Source organism: Salvia miltiorrhiza, chromosome 3, assembly GCF_028751815.1.
Source record: "Salvia miltiorrhiza cultivar Shanhuang (shh) chromosome 3, IMPLAD_Smil_shh, whole genome shotgun sequence".
In the NCBI taxonomy this organism is placed as follows: domain Eukaryota; kingdom Viridiplantae; phylum Streptophyta; class Magnoliopsida; order Lamiales; family Lamiaceae; genus Salvia; species Salvia miltiorrhiza.
The window spans coordinates 11,700,474-11,724,554 of record NC_080389.1 but is presented as its reverse complement, the minus strand read 5'-3'; the positions used below and the strand labels follow the sequence as shown (position 1 = coordinate 11,724,554).

General features: G+C 35.5%; 3 protein-coding genes and 1 pseudogene across 3 annotated transcripts; all 4 read right to left on the bottom strand.

The window, feature by feature from the left end:
* Window positions 1-6,053: 6,053 nt before the first annotated feature.
* On the bottom strand, window positions 6,054-7,129 carry LOC131017587 (cytosolic sulfotransferase 6-like). Its single transcript, XM_057946393.1, has one exon. It carries the CDS (start codon window positions 7,090-7,092, stop codon window positions 6,115-6,117), a length of 978 nt encoding a protein of 325 aa, XP_057802376.1. The 5' UTR covers window positions 7,093-7,129; the 3' UTR covers window positions 6,054-6,114.
* A 4,854-nt stretch (window positions 7,130-11,983) lies between these two features.
* LOC131018326 (uncharacterized) lies at window positions 11,984-13,517 on the bottom strand. Its single transcript, XM_057947050.1, has 2 exons — window positions 12,711-13,517; window positions 11,984-12,580 (listed from the first exon to the last, which is right to left on the bottom strand). The coding sequence occupies exons 1-2, from the start codon at window positions 13,515-13,517 to the stop codon at window positions 11,984-11,986; spliced, it is 1,404 nt and encodes a 467-aa protein (XP_057803033.1).
* Window positions 13,518-15,589: 2,072 nt separating this feature from the next.
* Window positions 15,590-19,120, bottom strand: LOC131017583 (cytosolic sulfotransferase 5-like; annotated as a pseudogene).
* Window positions 16,213-17,079, bottom strand: LOC131018325 (uncharacterized). Its single transcript, XM_057947048.1, has one exon. It carries the CDS (start codon window positions 17,077-17,079, stop codon window positions 16,213-16,215), a length of 867 nt encoding a protein of 288 aa, XP_057803031.1.
* Window positions 19,121-24,081: the final 4,961 nt, after the last annotated feature.

The window sequence follows — 24,081 nt, the reverse complement described above, 5'->3', positions numbered from 1 at the left end:
CATCGCCGACGTCTGGAGCGGCTGCTGTTTCTCCCGTTGCCGCAGACTGCTGCTGTTCGCCGGAGTCGCGGGCTGCTGTTGCAGAGCTCCGACAGCCACCACCGTCGTCGGCTGCCGCTGCTTCTCTCTGCTCTGGGCCGCGACCAGCGGCGCTTGGCCTTTGGCCGCGCCGTCCCGCTCAGCCGCCTGGAACTGCTGCTGCTCGCCTGGAGTCCGCCGACTGCAGCTGCTTCGCCGGAGTCGCGGCCTGGAGTTGCTGCAGGCTCGTCCGGTGGTCAGTGGCTCGCTGGAGGAGTGCCGCCGCCGGCCGCTGCTGTTGGCAGCAAGAGCCCGGCAGCCGCCTCTCCCGGAGTCGCCGTCGCCGTGAGTCGCAGAGCTCCGACAATCCACCATCCTTTCTCTCTCGTTTTATCACTCACGATAGGTTCGTAAATTTGAATAATTTTCAGAAAACTCAACTGTAAAGACTTGATTTTGAAATGAAAACTTGGTTTTCTGTATTCCTAGTGAGATACAAATTCTAATTCTGATTTCTTGTGAAAGCTTTGATGCGTATACAAATTCTGTAAACTGTAAACAAAATCATATGTGATCTCATTCATGTTGAATTTCTGGATAATGCTATGTATGAAAAGGAAGAAAGTTGCGTGTAATACCTTCACCGAATCTTGTCAAAAGAAAACTCTGCGTTTAAGAATTTGCTTGTTTTAGAGCTGAAGTGTTTGGATGAATTTATAGATGGGTCTCTGCGACAATGAAATCTATGACTATGGAATTTTTGTGAGTGAAAATCGGCTGCGCCTGAACAAATAAGATTTGCTGCGGCTGTATCTGTATCTTTGAAAAAATGAGATTTGCTGTTGAAAACTGAGATTTGCTTTGTTGAATACTTGAGATTTTGCTTGCAGCAATTTTGTTGACTACGTAAGAGTGAAATAAAAACTAAGCACGGGTGAGAATAGAGTGGCTGAGGGAGCAAGGCGTGCTAGATTTAATACACGGAATAATATCTAAATTAATATCGTAGATTTAATTCTTCACAAGCCGGAATAAATTCACGACTCAAGAAATAAAAAAAATAGAAAATTAATTCTATTGTGATTAATAATTAACATGACTTTACTAAGTCAGTTATGAATCTGAAATAAATAATTATTGGCTCACTCAATAATTCTCATCGCGGTTTTATTTACGCGAAGCTACTGACTTGTAATAAAATAATAATCCTGCTTAATTGAATATAATCCAGTGTCATAAGCTGAATTTAAATCATAAATAATTACTGGGTTTGATGTACTGAAAGATGAAATAATAATTATCGTATTCCTGGATTTAAATATAATAAAAGAGCGGGTTGTTACAAATTGACACTGTTCGATTATATAAATGACACTGTAACATTTTAAAATGTATAGCGTCATTAAATATTATAGTGTCATTTACAATCTTATATATAGTGTCAATTACAGGAAGTATCATTTATATTTTTGAATAGTTACAATTATAGAGAGTGTCATTTACAATATTATAGTGTCTTTTATACGCAGTGTCATTTGTATAACAGAATAATATCAATTACAAACAGTGTCATTTGTATAACAGAATAGTATCATTTACACGATTTAGATCGTAATGTGAATTTGAATTAAAATACGGAAAATTCAATTATACGATATACCCGATTATACCCAAGACCGCCCCTCAAGTTAAACTAACGTGGCCCTCAAATTTGAAGGGCTCTAAATTTTAAGAAACGTTTCATTAATTATAATTTACAATATTTATTGAACTTAAAATTATTAAAGAAAAATATTATTTGTAATTGATATTGAAGATTTATTTTCTGAATTGCAAGTGTCATCAAAATAAAGTTGGTGAAATTCTTGAGATGTTAAAACTTTGTATTGTTTTTCAACGTTTTAATTGCATTAGGATATTATTAACTACGTACACTAGTTATTATAGCTTCAACAAAATAATTTTATGCATTAATTGATAAGGTATTTAAAATAATTAATCTTGAAGGTATTATTGATACTTTTTTTTCTTCTCAAAATACTAAAAGATCTAAATGAATTCAAAATATATATTTGATCATTGTTGTTTTGATTTGGTGCACTTTATAGATTAAAGTTATGTAGCCACACAAATATATATAGAAGGCGATTATGCACTATCTCTATTTTACATTAAAAATACTGATGTTTCATGTGTTAAAGGACCCATTTTTTTGTTTCTGGGTTGGACCTCTGAAATATCAGGTCCAGCCCTGATTGTGACTTGTAAGGATGAACGTTGGAAATCATATGGAGTATAAAAGAGTCTTATTTTATAAAATTTATTTATTATTATTATTATTATTATTATTATTATTATTATTATTATTATTATTATTATTATTATTATTATTATTATTATCTAACTCACTGCAATTAGAATTCTAAATGAGTTTGAACCCTTCAAAATTGATTATTATAATATATAAAATGGGGATATTTGTCGTAAAATATACGAACTTTCAACAAATTTTGGGTTTTCCCATGACCTTTAAAATTTTTTAAAAAAAATACACAGTCTTTCAATTTTTTCTGATTTTTCCCACGGTATGAAATACTCTAAAGTAGAAGCCGATTTTAGAACTTTTGACTTAAATTTTTTGATACTAGCGTGAGGGATAATAAAGATGTCATAATAAAGTCGATGTACACGCTTAAGTATCAAAAAATCTAAATTAAAAGCCCTAAAATCAACTTCTATTTGAGAGTATTTCATACTCGTGGGAAAAACTAGAAGAAATCAAAAAGTTGTGTATTTTTTTTTTCAAATTTTAAAGGTCATGGGAAAAATCAGAATTTGTTGAAAGTTCGTATATTTTACGGCAAATATCCCTATAAAATGATACTCCCTCCGTCCCACCATTTTAGTCCTTTATTCCATTTTGAAATGTCCCAAAAAGATAGTCCACTTTTCAAATTAATACTATATAAAAATATTATTTTTACTAAATTAACCTTATTTAATGCTTCACTTAAATGTGAAAAGGATGTGTGAAAATAATAAATAAGGGTATATAGAAGATAAAAGTATAAAAATTAAATGCATTTCCTTAATATGTGTGAAAAATGGGAGGGGACTAAAATGGTGGGACGGATGAGTACTTTTAAAGCATAACATAAATCCTCTTTACATATTTTGTTTGCTTCTAAACTTAATTAATTATCATAAAACACTACAAGAAAACGCGGCTCTAACGACCGAAAATTCGGTCGTTAAACTCGAAAAAACGGTCGTTAAAGGCCTAACGACCGAAACAACGACCGAAAACTGTGGTCGCCGTTTTGTTCGTCGTGCGGCCTTCAACGACCGTTTTTTTTCGGTCGTTGAATTTCAACGACCGAAATTTAAATATAACGACCGTTTATTCGGTCTTTAAAACCGTAGCCAAGCTTCCCGGGACGACTAATTTCTGAACCTAACGACCGAATTGCGGTCGTTGAGCAACGACCGTTTAATAGCGGTCGTTGATCTTCTGAGATCATCAACGACCGTTTAACGGTCGTTGATCAACGACCGGCGTTCGGTCTTTGGATCCCGATTTTCGGTCGTTGTTCAACGACCGTTATTAAAACAGTCGTTGATCTTCTGAAAGTATTAACGACCGTTTTTAACTCGGTCGTTGTTTAAAGACCGAAATTTCGGTCGTTAGAGGTCGTTTTTCCTGTTTTTTCAGTCAATTCGTAACGACCGTTTTTTTTTATTTCGGTCGTTGTTTAATTTCGGTCGTTTTTTTGTTTTGAATTTGTATTCCTGTTTTCAATTATGTAGCTGTAGCAATCTATAAATTATTCAAAATCATGAAGATGAGCAAAGTAGAAAGACATCAAATAACAAAGTAGCAAATCATAAAATATGTCCACAAGTTTAGAAATTCAGTATTCAAAGTATAGTATCTAACAAACGATAGTAAATATAATCAGAGGTTCGGGTGGGTCCCATCAGAGGCGTCGGAGGGGGACTGTGCTCGATATCCTCGCATGAGGAGGGCGATCTGGGCTTGCATCTCCTGTATAGCCCTGCTCTGAGCCTCCTCGCTCGCTCTCCTGACCTCTAGCTCCCTCTGTGTGGACCAAAATTTTAATTATAATATTAAAAATTTTGGTATACAACGACCGAAAAACGGTCGTTAAAAATAATTATTAATTATTTATTTATTTTAGTTCTAATATAAAGACCGAATTTCGGTCGTAAATATTAAATAAATTTAAATTAATTAAAATACAACGACCGTTATACAAACGGTACGTCGTTAAATATTTCTGAAAAATTAAAAATATCAGAACTGAAATTAAGTTAACGACCGTTTGTAACGGTCGTTAAATTAAAATTATATCAAAATTCGATAAAAATTAACCAACGACCGCAAAATGGTAGTAGATACGGTCATTATAAATTAACGACCGAATGAAACGGTCGTAGGAAATAAAAAAAAATAAGATTTAAAATATCAAAGAAAACGGTCGTTAATATTTAAATTTCGGTCGTTAAGGCCGCCTTTTTAAAGACCGAAAATTTCGGTCGTTAATTTCGGTCGTTGCAGCCGTTGTTTCTTGTAGTGAAATATTACGTTTGACCGATGCTAGCAATTAAATTTTCCGTATGAGATGTGACAATATATGCTTCATCTCTCTATTTTATTAAATGAAAAATATAAATATACGAGTACACTATAAAGAAAATTAGAAAGCACCATTTGGAAAAATCTTCTCCCTAAAAATTCCGATCTTTCCTTGTTTTGAAATAACCCCACAAATTTAAACTAATAGAAAACCTTATCCCCATGTCTTCACTATTTACAATGTGGGACCCAACCTCTACTTAAAACATAAATCTCTTAATTTTTTTCTAAAACCCATGTCATCTCTAGCTATTACCTCACAATTTTTAGGGGTAGAGGAAGGTATAACTTTGATTAGGGATGTCAAAAAAGCCCGAAACCGACCGATAAAAAAAAGTGGGTTAGGGCTGAAAATTTTTAGCCCGAAAAAAAAAATAGCCTGAATGGCCCGAACCGAAAATAGCCCGAGCCCAATAAGATTGGCCCGAAAATCGAGTGGGTTGGCCCGATTAACCGAACACTTTCTTAATAATTGATTTCTAAACTTTAATACTTTACTTTTTAATTTGATAATAACATTTTGATGCTTGTATAATATGTTTTGATTTTTTCTAACGATTAATAATAAATATTTATGATATAAAAGTCAAAGAAAGATAGTAATTTATGTTATATCTATATACAACTTTTATCGGAAACAAAGTTAAAATTAGATATTATGTAAATTTACATTAATTTTTGTATCTAAAATAAAGTGAAATGTTTTGATTTAAAAAGCACGACATATTTTTATTACAATAATATGATTATCCATATAAAAAAAATTATACATATAAAAAAATCATAAATTTGTGGGCCCGAACGGGCTAGCCCGATACCGAGTGGGTTAGGGTTAGGGCGAAAAATTTTAGCCCGAAATATAAAAAAACCGACTAGCCCGAACCGAAAATAACCCGAAACCGAATAGATTGGCCCGAAACTGAGTGGGTTGGCCCGATTGACATCCCTAACTTTGATCAAGATCAAGAGCAATAGTTAGTTTTTAGCTTTCTTAATTATAGTTTGGCTTTTCTTTTCTTTTTTTTAAAGTTAATATGAAATTCTCATTCAAAATAAAAAATACCGAAAGTACTCAAATTGATGACAGATCATAGTAGATACCACTAACACTAACATACGAGTAGAGAAAGAAAAGAAGAACAAAAGATCTGTCGGCGTACAGAAACACATAAAGATGATGGATAGTGTGATTTCAATCATTTTCAAGAGCAGAATTTAATACTCTCCATAATATATATTCTCGGCAATCGGCATTGAGTTTTTGAAAATCTTATCATTTCTCGCCTTCCAAATTCTTTACGATATTAAGTTGAAATTACAGTAGTTTACTTTACTAATAAATTGCTAAATGGTATAATTAAGACTTATATTAAGATTCCCTCAAAAAAAAAAAAGACTTATATTAAGAGGTGGTATACAGAATCAAAGCAAACACATCCTTAAAAAAATAATCCCGACCCATAAAACTTCTCTTCAATAATCCGATCAAGCTTCTTCCCCATCTCCGGCGATAAATGATTCTTCCAATCCCCCACCTCTCCTCGACGAAAGAAAGCACTCTTATCCACACGAGTCGCCACTACCTTCCCCTTCTTGTTCACTTCCAAACCTCTCAGACCTTCAAAGCTACACAGTTCCAAGATCCGATCAACCTCCCCAGCTTCCTCCTCCTCCGCTGAGAAGGCGCAGCCGAGGAACTCCGCCACGCGGCGCACCTCCGCGGCCGGCCTCGCCTTCATATCCTCGTACTTGAGGAACAAAACCCTATCAGGGTTTTCCAAGCTCTCCTTCCAATATCCAAGAACATGATCCCAAAACGGCCCATAGATGTTCAATCCCTCGCAAAATTCCTCGACCGCCTTCGCCATCGTCAAGTCCGACACCCCCGCCCTCGCCAAGAAGTGCCACTCCGACACCAATGCGTCCTTCATGTCCCTCGCCACGTACATGATCTTGCACTTGGAGCCGCTGCTCCTGATCGACTCCGGGAGAGAGGAATACGGCACGTGGGTGGCGAGGAGGCGCGGGGAGGGGAACGAGGCGATGTCGAGGGCTTTGCTGGTGCCGTAGAGGCCCATCTCGAGGAAGGGCACGAGGTCGTGAGGGTTGCTGGAGATGAGTGGGTGGTCTCCGGAGGTGGCAGGGTGCCGCCTCCGGTTAAGTAGGGCGAAGGCGATGGCCTTCAGCCACGTGGTGCCGCATTTGGGAGTGGAGGTGACGAAGACGTCGGAATCCTCCGCTTGAAAATGTTGTTGGCATGAGATTAGAGCTTCTAGAAGGAGGTCCAAGTACCAGAAACCTTGATAATGATAGCGGTAGAGAGAGTCTTTTCCTTTTTCTCTGGGGAGAGTGGAGAGGAACTCTTTGAAGTCTTGAGATAGTTGTGGAGATCGGAAGAAATTTGAAGATGCTGACATTTTTGTGTATTGCGTAGATTTGGGTGGGGTTTATGTGGTGTTTAGGTTTGTATGCATGACGTCTATATATATAATTGGGGTAAGTTGAGTCAGAAAAAGATATCACATGAGGTTAGGATTTTATATTTGGGTGCGATATATAATTATATTAAAATATATGTAAAAAAATTTAATATTAGAAGGGGTAGATCTTGGATATATGGTTCAGATCAGTTGATTCAGATCCAATTTTTGGATATAGAGATCTTACACTATAGGACCCAAAGGATCTTTGGCTGGCTAAGACTAGCTCATATTTTTGAGATTCAAATCCGGTCTAAAGATCCATTTAATTTATACTCATCCACCTCATTAGTAATGTCTCATTATTTTTTAATACGAAAATTAAGAAAAAGTATAATTAGTGTATAAAATGAGTTTGACCCATCATTAGTAATATTTTAAATAGTTAATCTTTTATTAAAAAAGGTATGAGACTTTACTAGTGGGACGTCTTAATATACTTACTGGGACATTACTAATGGGACAGATGGAAATATTATTTTATTTTTATTTTTATTTATTTTTACGTTATAACCGTAGCATTAATTTTTCATAGTAAAAAAATCTTTATTCCCTTGTTTCACAGCCTTATTTCAACCTTGACAAGCACATATTGTTGAACTTGAAATATATGTTTCGTATTAGTTTTGGATGATTTTGTATTTTGATGATATTATTATGACTTTTTTGGATTATTGTAATGCTTTTTAATGAATTGTAGTGTAATAAAGTTATTTTTGAATGACTGTATAAATTTTAAACAATTATTATGATGTCATAATGATTTTTTTTATTTAAACTTTATTTTCAAAAGAAATAATATAAATATGAATCTGGATCTGAGGCCATGTAGATCTTCAAGATCTGAATTAGATCCAGACCTAAATTAAAAAATTTGAATTTATATCTTGATTTTGACCTAGAAAAATCTGATCTAGATTCAATCTATTGTCATCCCTTACACTTGAATTCAAACGGAAGAATTCGAGACAAATTAAGACAGACATACATGAAATAGGTTGAACGATAGTCGGTAGGTAATAAGAATGATTTGTGTTCGACGATGAGAAAATAATAATTTATTTTCACTAAAGATTCTCACCTTTCTATTTTGCAAAAGAAGTACAAATAAAAAATAAAATAAAAGTATTTTGTTTAATTTTTATACTAGTAAAAAAATGGCATGAATGGAGTTGAAGTTTTTTTTTTTTTTTTTTCTAGAATTGTTCTACAACCTTTTCTTTTTAAATATGAATTTTAAGGTTAAAAACAATATATATATATATATATATATATATATATATATATATATATATATAGGGAGAGGTTCAAATAAGAACCACTAATAAAATAAGAACGGAGAACCATTTTAAGTCATTCGATCATCAAGATCTACGGTGGATGCATCATCTTGGTGGATGGATGCAGGTGCTGGGTTCGAATCCTGAAGGGAGCAAAAAAATTATTTTTTTCAGATGCATTAAATTTAATAGCGGATGCATTAATTTGTATAGCAGATGCAGTAATTTTATTGGTTCTTATGTTCTCACGATAATTGTGGTTCTCATTATAACCGCACCCTATATATATATATATATATATATATATATATATATATTGGATGTGCTTGAGCTCGCCCGACTCTGCCGCGCGCCGCCAGTACGTGCTTCAAAATACACGAACTTTTTACTCCTTCCGTCCACGATATCGTTTCCACATTGTGGACGGCGCGGTTTTAAGAAAAGTGATGGATAATAGTGGATATGTAATGAGTGGAGTTTGGGTCCCATTATTATTGTGAGTAGAAGTTTGTGGACCCTACTTCTATAAATGGAAGTGGAAACGATATCACGGACGGACCGAAATGGCAACTGTGGAAACGATATCACGTCCAGGGAGTAGCATTTTTGGTTGTGTACGTGACTTTAAAATATTTTCTCTTGATACACAAAAACTTCACTTCTTTTTCTTTTTTCGTAAATTTGTCACGACTGACTAAAATAATAGCCTAAATCCAAGCTGAAGTGATAACCACATGGCGATGCATGTGGGATGAACATGGAATTATGACTTTGTATTAGCACTCATTTAAATGTGCGGATCTTGTATATTATAATTTTTTGTATGTCTATCCTATTAAAAATATACTCCCTCCGTCCCACGAATCTTGACACGTTTTCATTTTGGGTAATAATTATTACTCACTCCGTTTTTTTATAAGTGTCTCATTTAGCTTATTTTTTTGTTTCTCAATAAGTGTCCCATTTCAAAATTTGGGAGTGTATTTATGATATTTTTCCTATTTTATCCTTATTTAATACTTGTATAAATATAACTAAGGTTACAAATGTAAAATATCTTATTTTATTGATATGTGTATTTTTACGGCTGGAGACACTTAATAAAAAACGGAGGGAGTACCTTCTCTCTCCTACTTTATTACTTTATTATGACCTTCTATCTCCTACTTTACTTTTATTACATTCGCTCTCCTACTTTATCACTTTTATATATACTTTATTAATTACTCCCTCCGTCCACGAAATGAGTACCCATATTTCCTTTTTCGTCCGTCCACGAAATGAGTACCCATTTCCTTTTTTGGCAAGTGTACCCCACACATCTCTTTAATTAATACACTCAAAAAGTGGGACCCTTAAACTATTTACACTACACTCCATACATTTCTTAAAACTCGTGCCGTCCACAAATGGATACTCATTTCGTGGACAGAGGGAGTACACACTTAAAACACTAATATACAACTCCTTAATTCTTGTGCCGAAACCAAACGTGTCAAGATTCGTGGGACGAAGGGAGTATTTAACTTTTATTTTTTAAAAAATTAAGTTAATAAAAAATAAAAAAAATCTAATTTTAAATTTATAAACCCTAATAATTAAACTAAGAATTATTATTGTTTAATTACACAAACATACCTCCAATTTTAAATTTTAACATAAACTTTTAATTTTTTATTAAAATATATTAATTTTAATACTTACTTGATTTTTAACACAGACCCCAATTTCCTCTGAATTGAATCAAATATGGCATATATGAAAGATGATTAGGACTCATGGAGGAAGGGCACGATAAATAATTAAATATATGTAAAAAATATTTAATATTAGAAGGTGTAGATCTTGGATATGATCCACATCAGTTGATTCACATCCAATTTTTGGATATAGACCTTACACACAATAGAACCCAATGGTATATGTTGTTGAACTTGAATGTGTCGTATTGATTTACACTTTGATGAGTTTGTATTTTCATAATATTATTATGGCTTTTCGGGTTATTGTAATGTTTTTAATGAATTATAGTGTAATAAACCTATTTTTGAATGATTGTATAAATTTTAAACAATTATTATGATGTCATAATGAATTTTATTTTATTTAGGATTTATTTTAGATAAAAAAATACTCCCTCCGTCCCACTATTGAAGACACACTTTCCTTATTGGGATGTCCCAATAATAAAGACACACTCCAAATAAGGAAAGAATTAGGGGTTAATTAACACTACTAATTGCACCTTAATTCAAGTAGTATAAATAAGAAGAAAAAAAAAACCCTACCTTCATTCTCACTCTCTCGGCCTCTCCGCCTCTCTCTCTCTCGATCGAACTCTCGGCCTCTCCGCCTCTCTCACGCTCTGAAACCCTAAGATACCGCCGCCCTCATCCTTCATCTGCGCCGCCCTCCTCCGAAACCCTAGATTCTGCCGTCCTGAACCTCCATCCGCGCCGCCCTCCTCCGAAACCCTAGATTCTGCCGTCCTCAACCTCCATCCGCGTCGCCCTCCTCTGAAATCCTAAATTCTGTCGTCCTCAACCTCCATACGCGTTTATGGCCGATAATATGGGTTGGTCGGCATATTTGAACTCCGAATTCGTCCCCGATTCGGAGGACGAAGAATTCTTTAAGCTCATACCTCCGTTGCCGTCGCCGCCGTCTGGTTTTGTCTATGAGGGGAGCGGCGGATTCGACGGTTCTGAGGAGTCCACCGGCGGTGCTTTCATGGAGGATTCGAGGGTTCCGAGGAGTCCGATCCGGCGGCCCATCTATCGCCGCCCCTCTACCGCGATGAAGGCGCAGGTGTCGGAGCTAGACTCTCTCCTATGCACGGAAAGCTGGGACGACGTCGTGCGCGAGCGGGAAGAGGCTGTTGGCGGCGACTGGTGGCGACGGTGCTCCCCTTTGTTGCTAAGGATGGTGGAGACCATGTATCCTGCTTTAAAAGGGTGAGATCTTTCTTATTGTCCCGATATTTGTGATCGTCTATGTCTTGTTGGTATGAGGGGTGTGGCCCTCTGTGCTCTCATTCCTCTGTGTTCCTCTATGTCCTGTTGGTATGAGGGGTGTGACCCTCTGTGCTGTTGTGGTAGATGGGCTGAATGCTGAGATGATGAACTTGATGCTCATTTGTTTGATTTTCCCTATAATGCTAAAAATCTATGATTAAATGTCAAAAAATGAGATTGTGGGCTGTGTCCCCTACATTTTGTTGATTGGTTGCTGCCATGGTTCTTTCTTGTGACTAATTGTGTTTGATTGAATATGGTGTGTGCCCTGGTTCTTTCTTGTGACTAATTGTGTTTGGTATGAGGGGTGTGTCCCTCTTGTTTGTCATGATCTTTCTAATAAAAACTGATCTTTCTAATAAAATGTCCTTACTATGCTTTGAGCTTTACAAAAACTATGCCCTGAGCTTTACAAAAGACTACCCCCTGTTCTTTACAAAAGCCTATACTATGAGCTTTACAAAAAACTATGCTTTGAGCTTTACAAAAAATTAGGCTCTCAAGCTTTGACAAAAATATCTACCATATTTTTAACTAAATGGAGGCATCCTCAATCATATTCAAATGATTGAAGGCTGCCTCCATTGCTTCAAATGGAGAGGGGTCTAATCCCAACTGCATTTTCAGTTGGTCTATGCCTTCCACCACTCCTTTTTCAAACAAATAGCCAATGCACTCTTCCACAAGCTCTTTTGGCACTTCTAAAGCCATTGGAAGTGCACCTTGTCTTGCAAGAACTCCTTTCTTCATGTGTGGAAGCTTGTAACAATTCTGCCCTCTTATTTTCATAATTTCAGTTAAACATCCCTGTAAGCTCAAGAAAACAGAGTTTAAAGTATGAGGACTTAGCTCCTCAAATGATTTTTCAACTGCTTTTACTAGCTCATGCTCATTTGTGGCAACTGACTGTACTTGCAAGCTTTGAATAGCCCTAAACCAACCCAAGTCATTGATGTTGGTGTCTGGGCTATTTGGAGGTTGTTGTACAATATGGATATCAAAGCCATTGGCTGTTGCCGCAGCTCTCCAATCTGGATCATTGTCCAATATATGTGGCCTCGCATTGTCTTGCTGTATATATATAGTTTTGCTTGCAAATTGGGGCCATTTGGCCATAATTGCTGGAATTAACTGTATTTAAAAAGGCATGATAAACTGAAATTAATAAATCTTGCATAACAAACTGAAATTAATGCTCATTTGCATACATTTGAATGCAATACACTACAAATTGGAATAAACTTCAATTAAGATATCTTGCCTTGGAGATATAGCAGTCCTTCATCACTCCTTTAGTGATGGACTGGATTGGCTTCTCCTCCATTGTTCCAGCCAGCCTGTTCTTGCTTGTTCTTTTGGCTGGTACCATCTCAGTGAAAGGGAAAATCCCTATCTTGCCATCAAATAACACACTCCCATCTTCATTGAATAGAGGCCTGGCCACTGCACAACTGAACATAACTTTTTTTATAAACTTCTTACTCTTGCATGTGCGATGTGGATCAGTTTCCTCTGGAGTTAAGTAAAATTTGTGGTTTGCTTTGGTGATGTAGAACCACTTCTCATCAATATGCACTACATTGTGCATATTCTTGAACTTTAGGACATTGCATATCCTATCATACACAATCTGTTCAAGAGAGAACCGTAGCCTCAATAACTTGTTGGGGGCCGTCAAATCGGGTCGGATAGCACTTGAATGAGCTCTGATCAGCCCCTTAGAGATCCATCTACCCACTGTACTTTTCGAGCAATTTATACCTGTTGCAAGTCTTCGAATGGTTCCCCTTTTGTGCAACTCTAGACTAGCTATGAGTTCTAAATCTATTTGCACTCTTTTTCTTCTACATTTGTTGATTTTTTTGCTTTGAACGGAGACTAACTGACCTTGTGCGTGCTCCTTTTTTGCAGCCTGCCATAAACGCGCGACGGAGCTTCGACAACACCCCCACTTCGCCATGGCAGCAGTGATAGTCCCATGTCGGAGCTTCCCATCTGTAAAGTTTTGAAGAAGAAAGAAGGCCATGGCTTGCCTTTCTTGGCTTGATAAATCCTTCCTTCTTCCCATCTTTTCTTTTCTTTTTTTGGCTGTGGAGTTTCTAACACAGAAATTGTGTGTATGTTTTGAAACTGGTACGAGCAGCCAGTTTTATAAGGTTGGTTGTCAAATTTTGGTGGGAAACTTGAGTTAGAAATGAAATTTTGATGTTGGCGCCTTTATTAAAGAATTGGAGCATTTGTTTTCATTTTAAATTTGGAGCAGACGCCTTTTTTATTGTGTTTCATTAATTTGGACTTGAATCCATATTCTATTTTCAGAATTGGATACAAAAAATGATTAACAAAAATTGGATTAAAAAAAACGATTAAAAAAAACTGGACGAATAAAAGTCAATTTTCATTTTGTTAAAAATTCTGGACAATTAAATTAATTAAATTTTTTGAAATTTATAAAATTACAAAATTTAAAATTCAAATAAAACATTAAATAGAAATATACAAATACACTAAACTAAAACTAATCAACTAAACTAATAGAGGTGGTCCCCAACACTTTAACCACTAAACTACCTCTCCTTAATCTCCGTGCCCAAAAGACCTGTGTCTTTATTAGTGGGACGGAGGGAGTATATAGACCCGAAACTTTGTAGATCTTTTAGATCTGGATCAGATCCAGACTTAAGTTAAAAAATTTGAATTTGTATCTTGATTTTGACCTAGAAAGATCTGATCCAGATTCATCCCATTGTCATCCCTTATACCACGAATTCAAACGGAAGAATTCGAGACGAAGACGGTCATGAAATAGGTTGAACGACTGTCGGTAGTAAACAAGAATGATTTGTGTTCGACGATGAGAAAATAATAATTTATTTTCACTAATGATTCTCACCTTTCTATTTTGCAAAAGAAGCACATATACAAAAAAATAAAAATAAAAGTAATTTTTTAATTTTTATACTAGTAAAAAGATGGCATGAATGGAGTTGAAAGTTCAATTTTTTTGGCTAGAATGGTTCTACAACCTTTTCTTTTTAAATACTATGAATTTTAAGGTTAAAATATATAAATAAAATATTGGGTGTGCTTGAGCTCCCCCGACTCCGCCGCCGCCAGTGCTTCAGCCATAAAATCTTTTCTCTTGATATACAAACTTCACTTCTTTTTCTTTTTCTGTAAATTTGTCACGACTAACTAAAATAGTAGCCTAATCCAAGTTGAACTGATAACCACATGCATGGCGATGCATGTGGGATGAACATGGAAGTATGACTGTTAGAACTCATTAAATGTGCAGATGGGATCTGGTATGTTTATATCCTATTAAAAAAATATACTTAACTTTTATTTTAAAAAAATTATGTTAAAAAAAAAAATCTAATTTTGAATTTATAAACCCTAATAATGAATTACTCCCTCCGTGCTGGTCAAAGTGGCGCACTTCTTTTGGGCACGGGATTTAAGGAGAATAAAATTGTAGTGTAAATGTGTGTAAATATGTGTGGGGCCACATTGTTTCTAGTGTAAAATTATTACCAAAAAAGGAAATGCACCGCTTTCGGTGGGACAGCCCAAAAAGGAATACGCACCACTTTCGGTGGGACGAAAGGAGTATTAATTAACTAATTAAAATAAGAATTATTATTGTTTAATTACACTAACTTTCTTCCAATTTTAAATTTTAGCATGAACTTTTAATTTTTGTTAAAATACATGAATTTTAATACTACTACTTACTCGATTTATAACACAGGCCCCAATTTCCTCTGAATTGAATCAGAGATGACATATCTGAAAGATAATTAGGACTCGACAGGTGCTTCAGTACAACGTCGTATTGAAGTATCGCCGATGAGTTCTTATCATCTTTCGCATATGTCACCTCAAATTCAATTTAGAAGAAATATGGATCGGTGTCAAAAAATTGAGTAAGTATTAAAATTTATGTATTTTAATTAATAAAAAATTCAGAGTGTATGTTAAAATTAAAAATTGAAAAAAGGATTGGTGTATTTAAATAGCAATAATCCTTAAAATAAAATTAAACAATAAAAAATAATTATATATCCTAATTGAATGATTAATAATTGCAAATTAAACTGAAGCATATAGAATTATTAAAATTCAAGAAAAACAAGATGAAAGGGAAAAAAAAATATATATATGAAAATAAAAGTGAAACATCAAATTTGATATAGTGGGTCTCAAGTGCTAATCATGATGCCGTTCAGATTTATGATACAAATAACTTTAGACTACCCACAGTCGTGACACTCACCCAACCCAACCTTACTCCACTTTTTAATAAAATATTCATTTCTCTCTCATCCACCTACACAACCCACAACCTAACATAATTTTTACTCCCAATGGTGACACCAACCCAACCTACATATTTTTTCTTTTCACTTTATTTTTAAATTATCTTAATATCTAAAATAAAATATAAATTAAAATTAAATATTTATTTATTAAACAAATGGACAAATAGTGTAGTGTCAGTATGCATGTGAATTGGACAAATGCATGTGAATTGGACAAATGCTTTGTCAGAATTGACTAAATGTTTTGGAAAGCTAAACGGATCCAATGCTATTCAACTTTAGATGAAATACACTTCTTCATTAATTAAACATAAAACAAGTACATAACACAATTCCACTTGACTAAAATCACACAAATAGAAAGCAAACAAACTAAAAGCACACAAATAAAAAGTACATAAACTAAAATTACATAGAAAGCACATGATTAAAATACATTCACTCTCCAAACACAATTTTAATTAGTTGACGTTTCATCTCTTCGTCTTCTGGAGATAAGTGCTCTTTCGACAACAATTGAAGCAACATTTTTTCTTTCATCTTCATTGCGTTTCTTTGCAACTTCTCTCGCTCTAGATCGATTCGAGTTTTTATTAACTCAGCTTCGGCATCTCTAGTGAGTCTCATTGCACGAATTTCTGCAGCAACAGCAGATTCATGAGTAGATTCAGATTGTGAGACCTTACCTTTTCCTTTCCTTTTTGCCTTATCTCTTCCAATGGGACGAGTTGCAGTTGACTGTTCAGATGTTGGAGTTTCTGGATTAGAAGGGATAGAAAATCCCCCATCTTCCGAAGTCTTTGATCTTTTCGAACTGCCACCACTTTGTTGGTCATCAACATCTTCACTTTGACGGCGAAAAACAGGGGTGGTATCATGAACATTCCACTTGGGATGTTTACTCATAACTTCATTAAATACAACCAAGTCTAGAAACTTGCTTCCACCTGCTTCGTAAATAGAATGAGCTTCTTTCTCAACATCGTTGTCGCTCATCCCACTCCTTCTTCGAGTGTTTGCTTCCCTGCAAGCAGCAACCCATTTGTTTACATTTTCGTTAAGACGTTTCCAGCGACCTTTCATGGATTCAATGTTTCGTTCGTTGAGCTCATTCGGATTTTCTGCTTGAGTGTTGTGATACAATTTATGAACACGTGACCAAAGAGATTCCCCCTTTTGATTTTTTCCTCGAACGCTATCTTCGCTAGCATAGATCCAAGATGACATAAGGGCTACATCTTCTTTCACACACCAAGCTATATTTTTTGCCCCTTTCTGATTTTTGTTTGGGCGTTGAACACCCATAAACAAATTACGAGAGACATTTTCAGATGTGGAAATTCTTTGAGATGTAGGAATCTGGCATAGATTTGGAGAAAATTGAGATTGATAAAATTGAGAATTTGGTGGATTTTCGAAATTTGAAAAAAAATGAGGAGTCGGATAAGATGAAAAATTTGCAGAATCTTGAGGGGTAGGATAATCTTGGGAATTTTGATCATTTTGAGAATTTGGATAAAAATAATTGGGATGATTTGGATCCATAACTTAAAATGGAAACAAATTTGTGAGGAAAAAATTCAACGAAATGTGAAATGAAGAAAGAGAGAGATTTGGGTTGTGTGTGAAAATATGTTGAAATTGGGTTCTATTTATAGAGCAAAAAATAATAAAAATTTTAATATAATTTTTATATATTTTTTATACAGAAAAATGATTATTAAATTTTATTTATCATAATATTTACTACACCAATTAAACTTTGACATGTGGCAACACTTGATGAAGAGAGAGAAGGGTGACTTGGGGGTCGGCTGACATGCTGGGTTGAGGAATTTCCATGACTTTCCATTTATTTTTTTTTACCACTTGATTTGTCCTATATGCGTGACCTTCAATGAAAGTCACGGTTGTGACTAGTCTTAATACTCCCCCTATCCCCACTTACTTTCTCGATCTCTTCTTTTTTTTTTTTTTCTGAGATTGAAATTGGGATTGATGTGCATGATTCGTGGTTTAAACCAGAAATGTAATGGAGAATTATATATTCATAGGAATAATCCCAACCCAGAAAACTTCTCTTCAACAATCCGATCAATCCTCTTCGCCATCTCCGGCGATAAATGATTTTTCCAATCCCCCACCTCTCCTCGACGAAAGAAAGCACTATTATCCACACGAGTCACCTTTAGCTTCCCTTTCTTGTTCACTTCTAAACCTCTGAGACCTTCAAAGCTACACAGTTCCACGATCCGATCAACCTCCCCAGCTTCCTCCTCCTCGGCGGAGAAGGGGCAGCCGAGGAACTCCGCCACGCGGCGCAGCTCCACGGCCGGCCTCGCCTTCATATCCTCATACTTTCGGAACAAAACCCTCTTAGGGTTTTCCAAGCTCTGCTTCCAATATCCAAGAACATGATCCCAAAAGGGCCCATAAACGCTCAACCCTTCGCAGAATTGCTCGAACGCCTCCTCCATCGTCGAGTCCAGCACCCCCAGCCTGGCTGAGAAGTGCCACGTCGACACCAAGGCGTCCTTCGGGTCTCTCGCCACGTACAAGATCTTGCACTTGGAGCCGCTTCTCAACGACTCCGGCAGGGAGGAATACGGCACGTGCGTGGCGAGGAGGCGTGGCGAGGGGAACGAGGCAATGTCGAGGACTTTGCTGCTGCCGTAGAGGCCCATCTCGAGGTAGGGCACCAGGTCGTGAGGGTGGCTGGAGAAGAGAGGGTGGTCTCCGCCTCCGGAGCCATCAAGGTCAGGGACGGAGCTAGAATTTTAAAAATGAAAAAATATAAAATAAAACCTAAATATAACACTTAATATTTACAAAAAAAAAAAAAACCTCATCTCATTTATTAATTACCTAACATATCAATTTTTTTGAGCTAATTTCTTCATTTTATTTTTATACGCATCTCTCAAGTACCAACCATTTATTAAAATTCGTGAATGACCTCCAAACCACATGATATTTTTTATGGGCGGAGGGAGTAATTAAAAAAGAATTACCCGGACGTTGGTCGGATCATGCAAGGGTGCTGCCTCCGGTTCAATAGGGCGAAGGCGATCGCCTTCAGCCATGTGGTGCCGCATTTGGGGGTACGGTGGAGGCGACGAAGACGTCGGAGTCCTCCGCTTGGAAATGTTCTTGGCTTGAAATTGCACCTTCTAGAAGGACGTCAAAGTACCAGAAACCTTGATAGAGGTAGAGAGGGTTTTTTGCAAATCCTTTTTCTCTACGTAGAGTGGAGAGGAACTCTTTGAAGCCTTGGGGTAGTTGTGGCGATTGGAAGAAATTTGAAGATGATGACATTTTATTTATCTCTCATAAATTTTGGGTGGGGTTTGTTTTATGTTTAGGTTTGTATGCATGAGGTCTATATATATATACTTGATCTCCTTCCGTCCTCAAAAAATAATTCATGTTTGTCATTTTGAGACGTTCACAAAAATTGGTCCCTTTTTATTTTTGAATACTTTTTATCATATCTCTTGCCCCTTTCTCCACTCATAATACATGAATGAATTATAATTATTAACATTACTTTTTAAATAGGACCTCTTTTTCACTCACAATATATTCAACCATTTTTATTAAAACTAGTATAGTCCCTTTCTAAGACTATTTTTTGTTGACGGAAGAAACTAGTATATATAATTGGGATAATACCTCAAATCAGAGTGATGCCCTCAAAGTAGGAGCAGATGCCCCAACTACGTACCCAAAGGTGGGGCGGAGCAAGAATTTTGTATTTGAAGGTGCGATGAATAATTATATAAAAGTAAATATAAAAACTATTTAATATATATTAAAAGGTATAGTATTACCTCAGAATTAGATGGAAGAGCTCAAGGTAAAAAAGAGACATTTTAAGACATAAATTTTTGTTATCCATCAAAGTAAACGCAGCCTAATAGAAAAATTATTTCTCTTTCTTCCACATACACAATTTATAATTTTATAATTTTTATACTTTATCAATGATCCACTAGCTCCAATCAAATATATTTTCATTTTCTATTAATTATTATTATTATATTTTTTTTAATAACAAAATGCCAAGTGTCATTTTTTATTAATTATTTAATAAACAAGATTATTTAGGGGGTTGGTTTACATCCTTTTCATAAATTGGTCATTCAAAATAAGTCACTTTTATCTCTTCTTTTTTTCATTCAAATCCTTTGTCGATGACAAGTTGAATACAATGGCATTAAATTAAAGAAGCGATCCCCTAAAAAAACAAAAAAAAAATAATAATAATGAAGCGATGGATCCCCTCAAAAAGAAAAAGTTAAAGGAGAGATGGAAATCATCTAGTTACTCTTTTTTTTTCTTTCTTTTTTTTTTTCTTTAAGAACCGGCAGTAATATTTAATTAATTAATTGCATGTTAATAATAAGATTGAATATTGAAAATAGCCACCTTGAAATAATAAATTTAAAAATTATCCATTAAGATAAAAAATTTTAAAAAATAGCCACACTTACCATTTTACCCTTACATATAAAAATTTAAAAATTGCCCTTTAAAAATTCTGCGCATTTCACACCCAGTCGAATTCACAACCAGGTTGTGAATTCAAGTAGTCGTGAATTTGAGTTTTAATGTTTGAATTTACAACTAAAAATAGTGTTACACAACTAGAAATATTGTTAGTAGAGGTGGCCACGATCCGGTTCCCTGTTCGAACCGAACCGGAACAGCCGTTTCCACGATTCCGAACACGAAAACCAGAACCGATATTCAACCTTCACGGTTTCGGTTCCGAACCGTGAACCGGCAATTCCAATTTCGGTTTCGAACCGCCGGTTCCGGTTCGAACCGTGATTCAATTTTTTAATTTTTTTATTATATTCAAATAAAATATACTTTAAGTATGCTTTAATTAAATGAAATATGTTTTAATTAAATAAAATATGCTTTAATAAAATAAAAGTTGCAATTGCCATTCTTACAAATATTCTTACAAATAAACTAATTAGAGCGGATTTTTAAAATGGCTACTTTCATATTGTAAAATTAAAAATTGTCCACTAAGATAGAAAAACTTAAAAAATGGCCACTGTTACCAAAATACCCTTCACATTAAAAATTAAAAAAAATGTCCACTTTACATCACCCCTTTAAAAAATCCCGCAATTCACAACCAGTGTGAATTCACAACCAAAAATTTTTGGTTGTGAATTGTGAATTCACAACCAATCGAATTCACAATCAGAATTTTTTGTTTGTGAATTCACAACCAGTCGAATTCACAATCAAAATTTAATTCACAACTAGATTTTTTTGGTTTTGAATTCTCAACTGAACTGAAACCCTAAACCCTAAACCTTAAACCTAAACAGCCCTAGTTGTGAATTATTACGATTGTGAATTCACAACTGAATTGAACTGAAACACTAAACCCTAGTTGTGAATTATTACAATTGTGAATTCACAACTGAACTGAAACAGTAAATTCACAATTGAACTGAACTGAAACACTAAACCCTAAACCTAAACACTAGTTGTGAATTATTAAAATTGTGAATTCACAACTGAACTGAAGCAGTAAATTCACAACTGAACTGAAACCCTAAACCTAAACCCTAGTTGTGAATTCACAACTGAACTGAAACAATAAATTCACAAATGAATTTAATCAGTAAATTCACAACAGAACTGAACTGAAACCCTAAACTCTAAACCCTAAACCCTAAACCTAAACCCTAGTTGTGAATTATTACGATTGTGAATTCACAACTGAACTGAACTGGAACACTAAACCCTAGTTGTGAATTATTACAATTGTGAATTCACTACTGAACTGAAACAGTAAATTCACAACTGAACTGAACTGAAACCCTAAACCTAAACCCTAGTTGTCAATTATTACGATTGTGAATTCACAACTGCACTGAAACAGTAAATTCACAACTGAACTGAAACAGTAAATTCACAACTGAACTAAAACCGTAAACCCTAGTTGTGAACCCTAAACCCTAAACCCTAAACCCTAAAATTTAATTCACAATCAGAATTTTTTGGCTGTGAATTCACAACCAGAATTTAATTCACAACCACAATTTATTTTAGTTGTGAATTTGAGTTTTTAAAGTTTGAATTCACAACTAAAATTAGAATTAATTTTAATTGTGAATTCGAGTTTTAGTGAATTCACAAATTATACCAGAATTCAATTCACAACCAAAATTTATTTTGGTTGAGAATTCAACTAGTTGTGAATTTGAGTTTTTAAAGTTTGAATTCACAACTAAAACTAGAATTTATTTGATTGTGAATTCGAGTTTTAGTTGTGAATTAATAGATCTGGTTGTGAATTCAAGAATATTAAGTTGTGAATTTATAGATGTGGTCGTGAATTCAAAAACATTAAGCTGTGAATTCATAAATTTGGTTGTGAATTTAAGAACATTAAAAAAATAATTAACAAATCAATCAAATTGTTGTACAACACCAAAATACAACAACTCAATCTACCATCAAAATACATCATATTCCTCTAAATCAACAATCAAAATACAACAAATATATTATCCGAATTAATTCAATCTACAATCAAAATATAACAATTCCTTCGAATCAACAATTTCAGCATTCAATCTCCGAATCAGCAATCTCAACAGATCTTGGAACGAAAATCATTCATAGACGTCTCGAATCTAAACTTTTTTTCAAGGAATTAAGACAAAAATCCCCAAAATTACTCAGATATGGAACTAGGGTTTTTTTTTTGCCTAGGAAAATGCGCCGCCTCTGAGCGGCGCCGCTGTACTGCGCCTTTCCGCTCGCCGCCCAAACCACTTCCCGACGGCCTTTGCCAGATGCCAAACACCGTCCTCAGCAACACCGCTTCCACCCTGGGGAATCGCCACAACCGCACGAAAAATGTACATCCCTGCTCAAAATGCTAATTCGTCCTCAATTCGTCCCCAATTCTTCCACAATATCCCCAATTTCCAGCCCTTTTCCCCAATTTCCAGCCCTTGCAATTCTCATCAACATTTTCTTTGCTGTCGAGTTTGCAGAGGAGGACGAGGATGAACTAGGCGAGTCGACTCGCTACTCCGAAATTGGGGCTAGGGCTCGCGCTGTCGAAATAGGATTCAGGAAAAGGCGACCGAGCGCCATCGGCGGCGCCGTCCTCGGCGAGAATGTCGGAGAACGCCGCTAGCAAAACGACGTAGTCCATCACTTTGTAGGTCAGCGGATGGATCCCGCCGACGGGGAGAGGCGCTTTGGACCGGTGATTTTTCTGAATCGACGAAACGAAATCGGCGAGAATCGCTTGAGCCGACTCGTTGAGCTTCTGGATTGAGGCGAGCGCCTGCGATTGTATCGGCGAGAGCGATTCGTACGCAAAAATTGACTCGATTTCCGGTCAGAGATCGGAGACGGTCTCGAACAAATTCACGAGGAGGAAAATCTTCTCCGGCGATCACTTGCTCTTCGGGAACGGGCCAAGAGAGAGATGGAGCAGATCTCGTCGGCCGCTGAGCGGAGGAGCTGGTGGTGGTGCGGATTTCCGGTGTGAACAGAGGAGAGATGGAGAAGATAGAGAGAGAGAGAGAGAGAGAGAGAGAGAGAGAGAGAGAGAGAGAGAGAGAGAGAGAGTAGAGAGAAAGAGAGAGAGAATAGAGAGGGGGAGAGAGAGTATTTTTGAGTGGCCATTTTTTAATATTTTAAAGAGAAGGGTATTTTTGACTTTTTGTTCAAAAACTGGCCACTTTTTATTATTTTTATTTGATAGGCTAGATTTTAATTTTACAATATGAAAGTGGATAGTTTTATATATTAGCTCAAATAATTAACTTATATATTCATATATTCTTCTTATATAATTAACTTATATTCTTATATAACTAACTTATATAATTAACTTATATATTCGCATATAATTAACTTATATATTCTTACAAAGAAAATATTATTACAAATATATATTCTTACAAATATATTTAACTTATAAATTGCAATTGCAATTCTTACAAATTTTCTTATAAATTGCATAATTCTTCTCAAGGCCTTCAAACTTCTAATTCAAATATTTTTCTTTCATTTCCTTCAGCTTGAACATGAGAGATTTAGCCTTAGACATAGTGGAGTATAAAATATAAATCACGCTACCACTAAATCAACAATGCACGCACAAAAATATATGGGTTGGTCTCTGGTGCGGTGACCGCATACTATGCGGTCACCCTGACCCACATTAACACAGTATAATATAAAATTTGGTAAATATATCAAAAACTGTAATGTGGTGCAGTGTATAATCACTCCTCCACCACTCCGCCTACA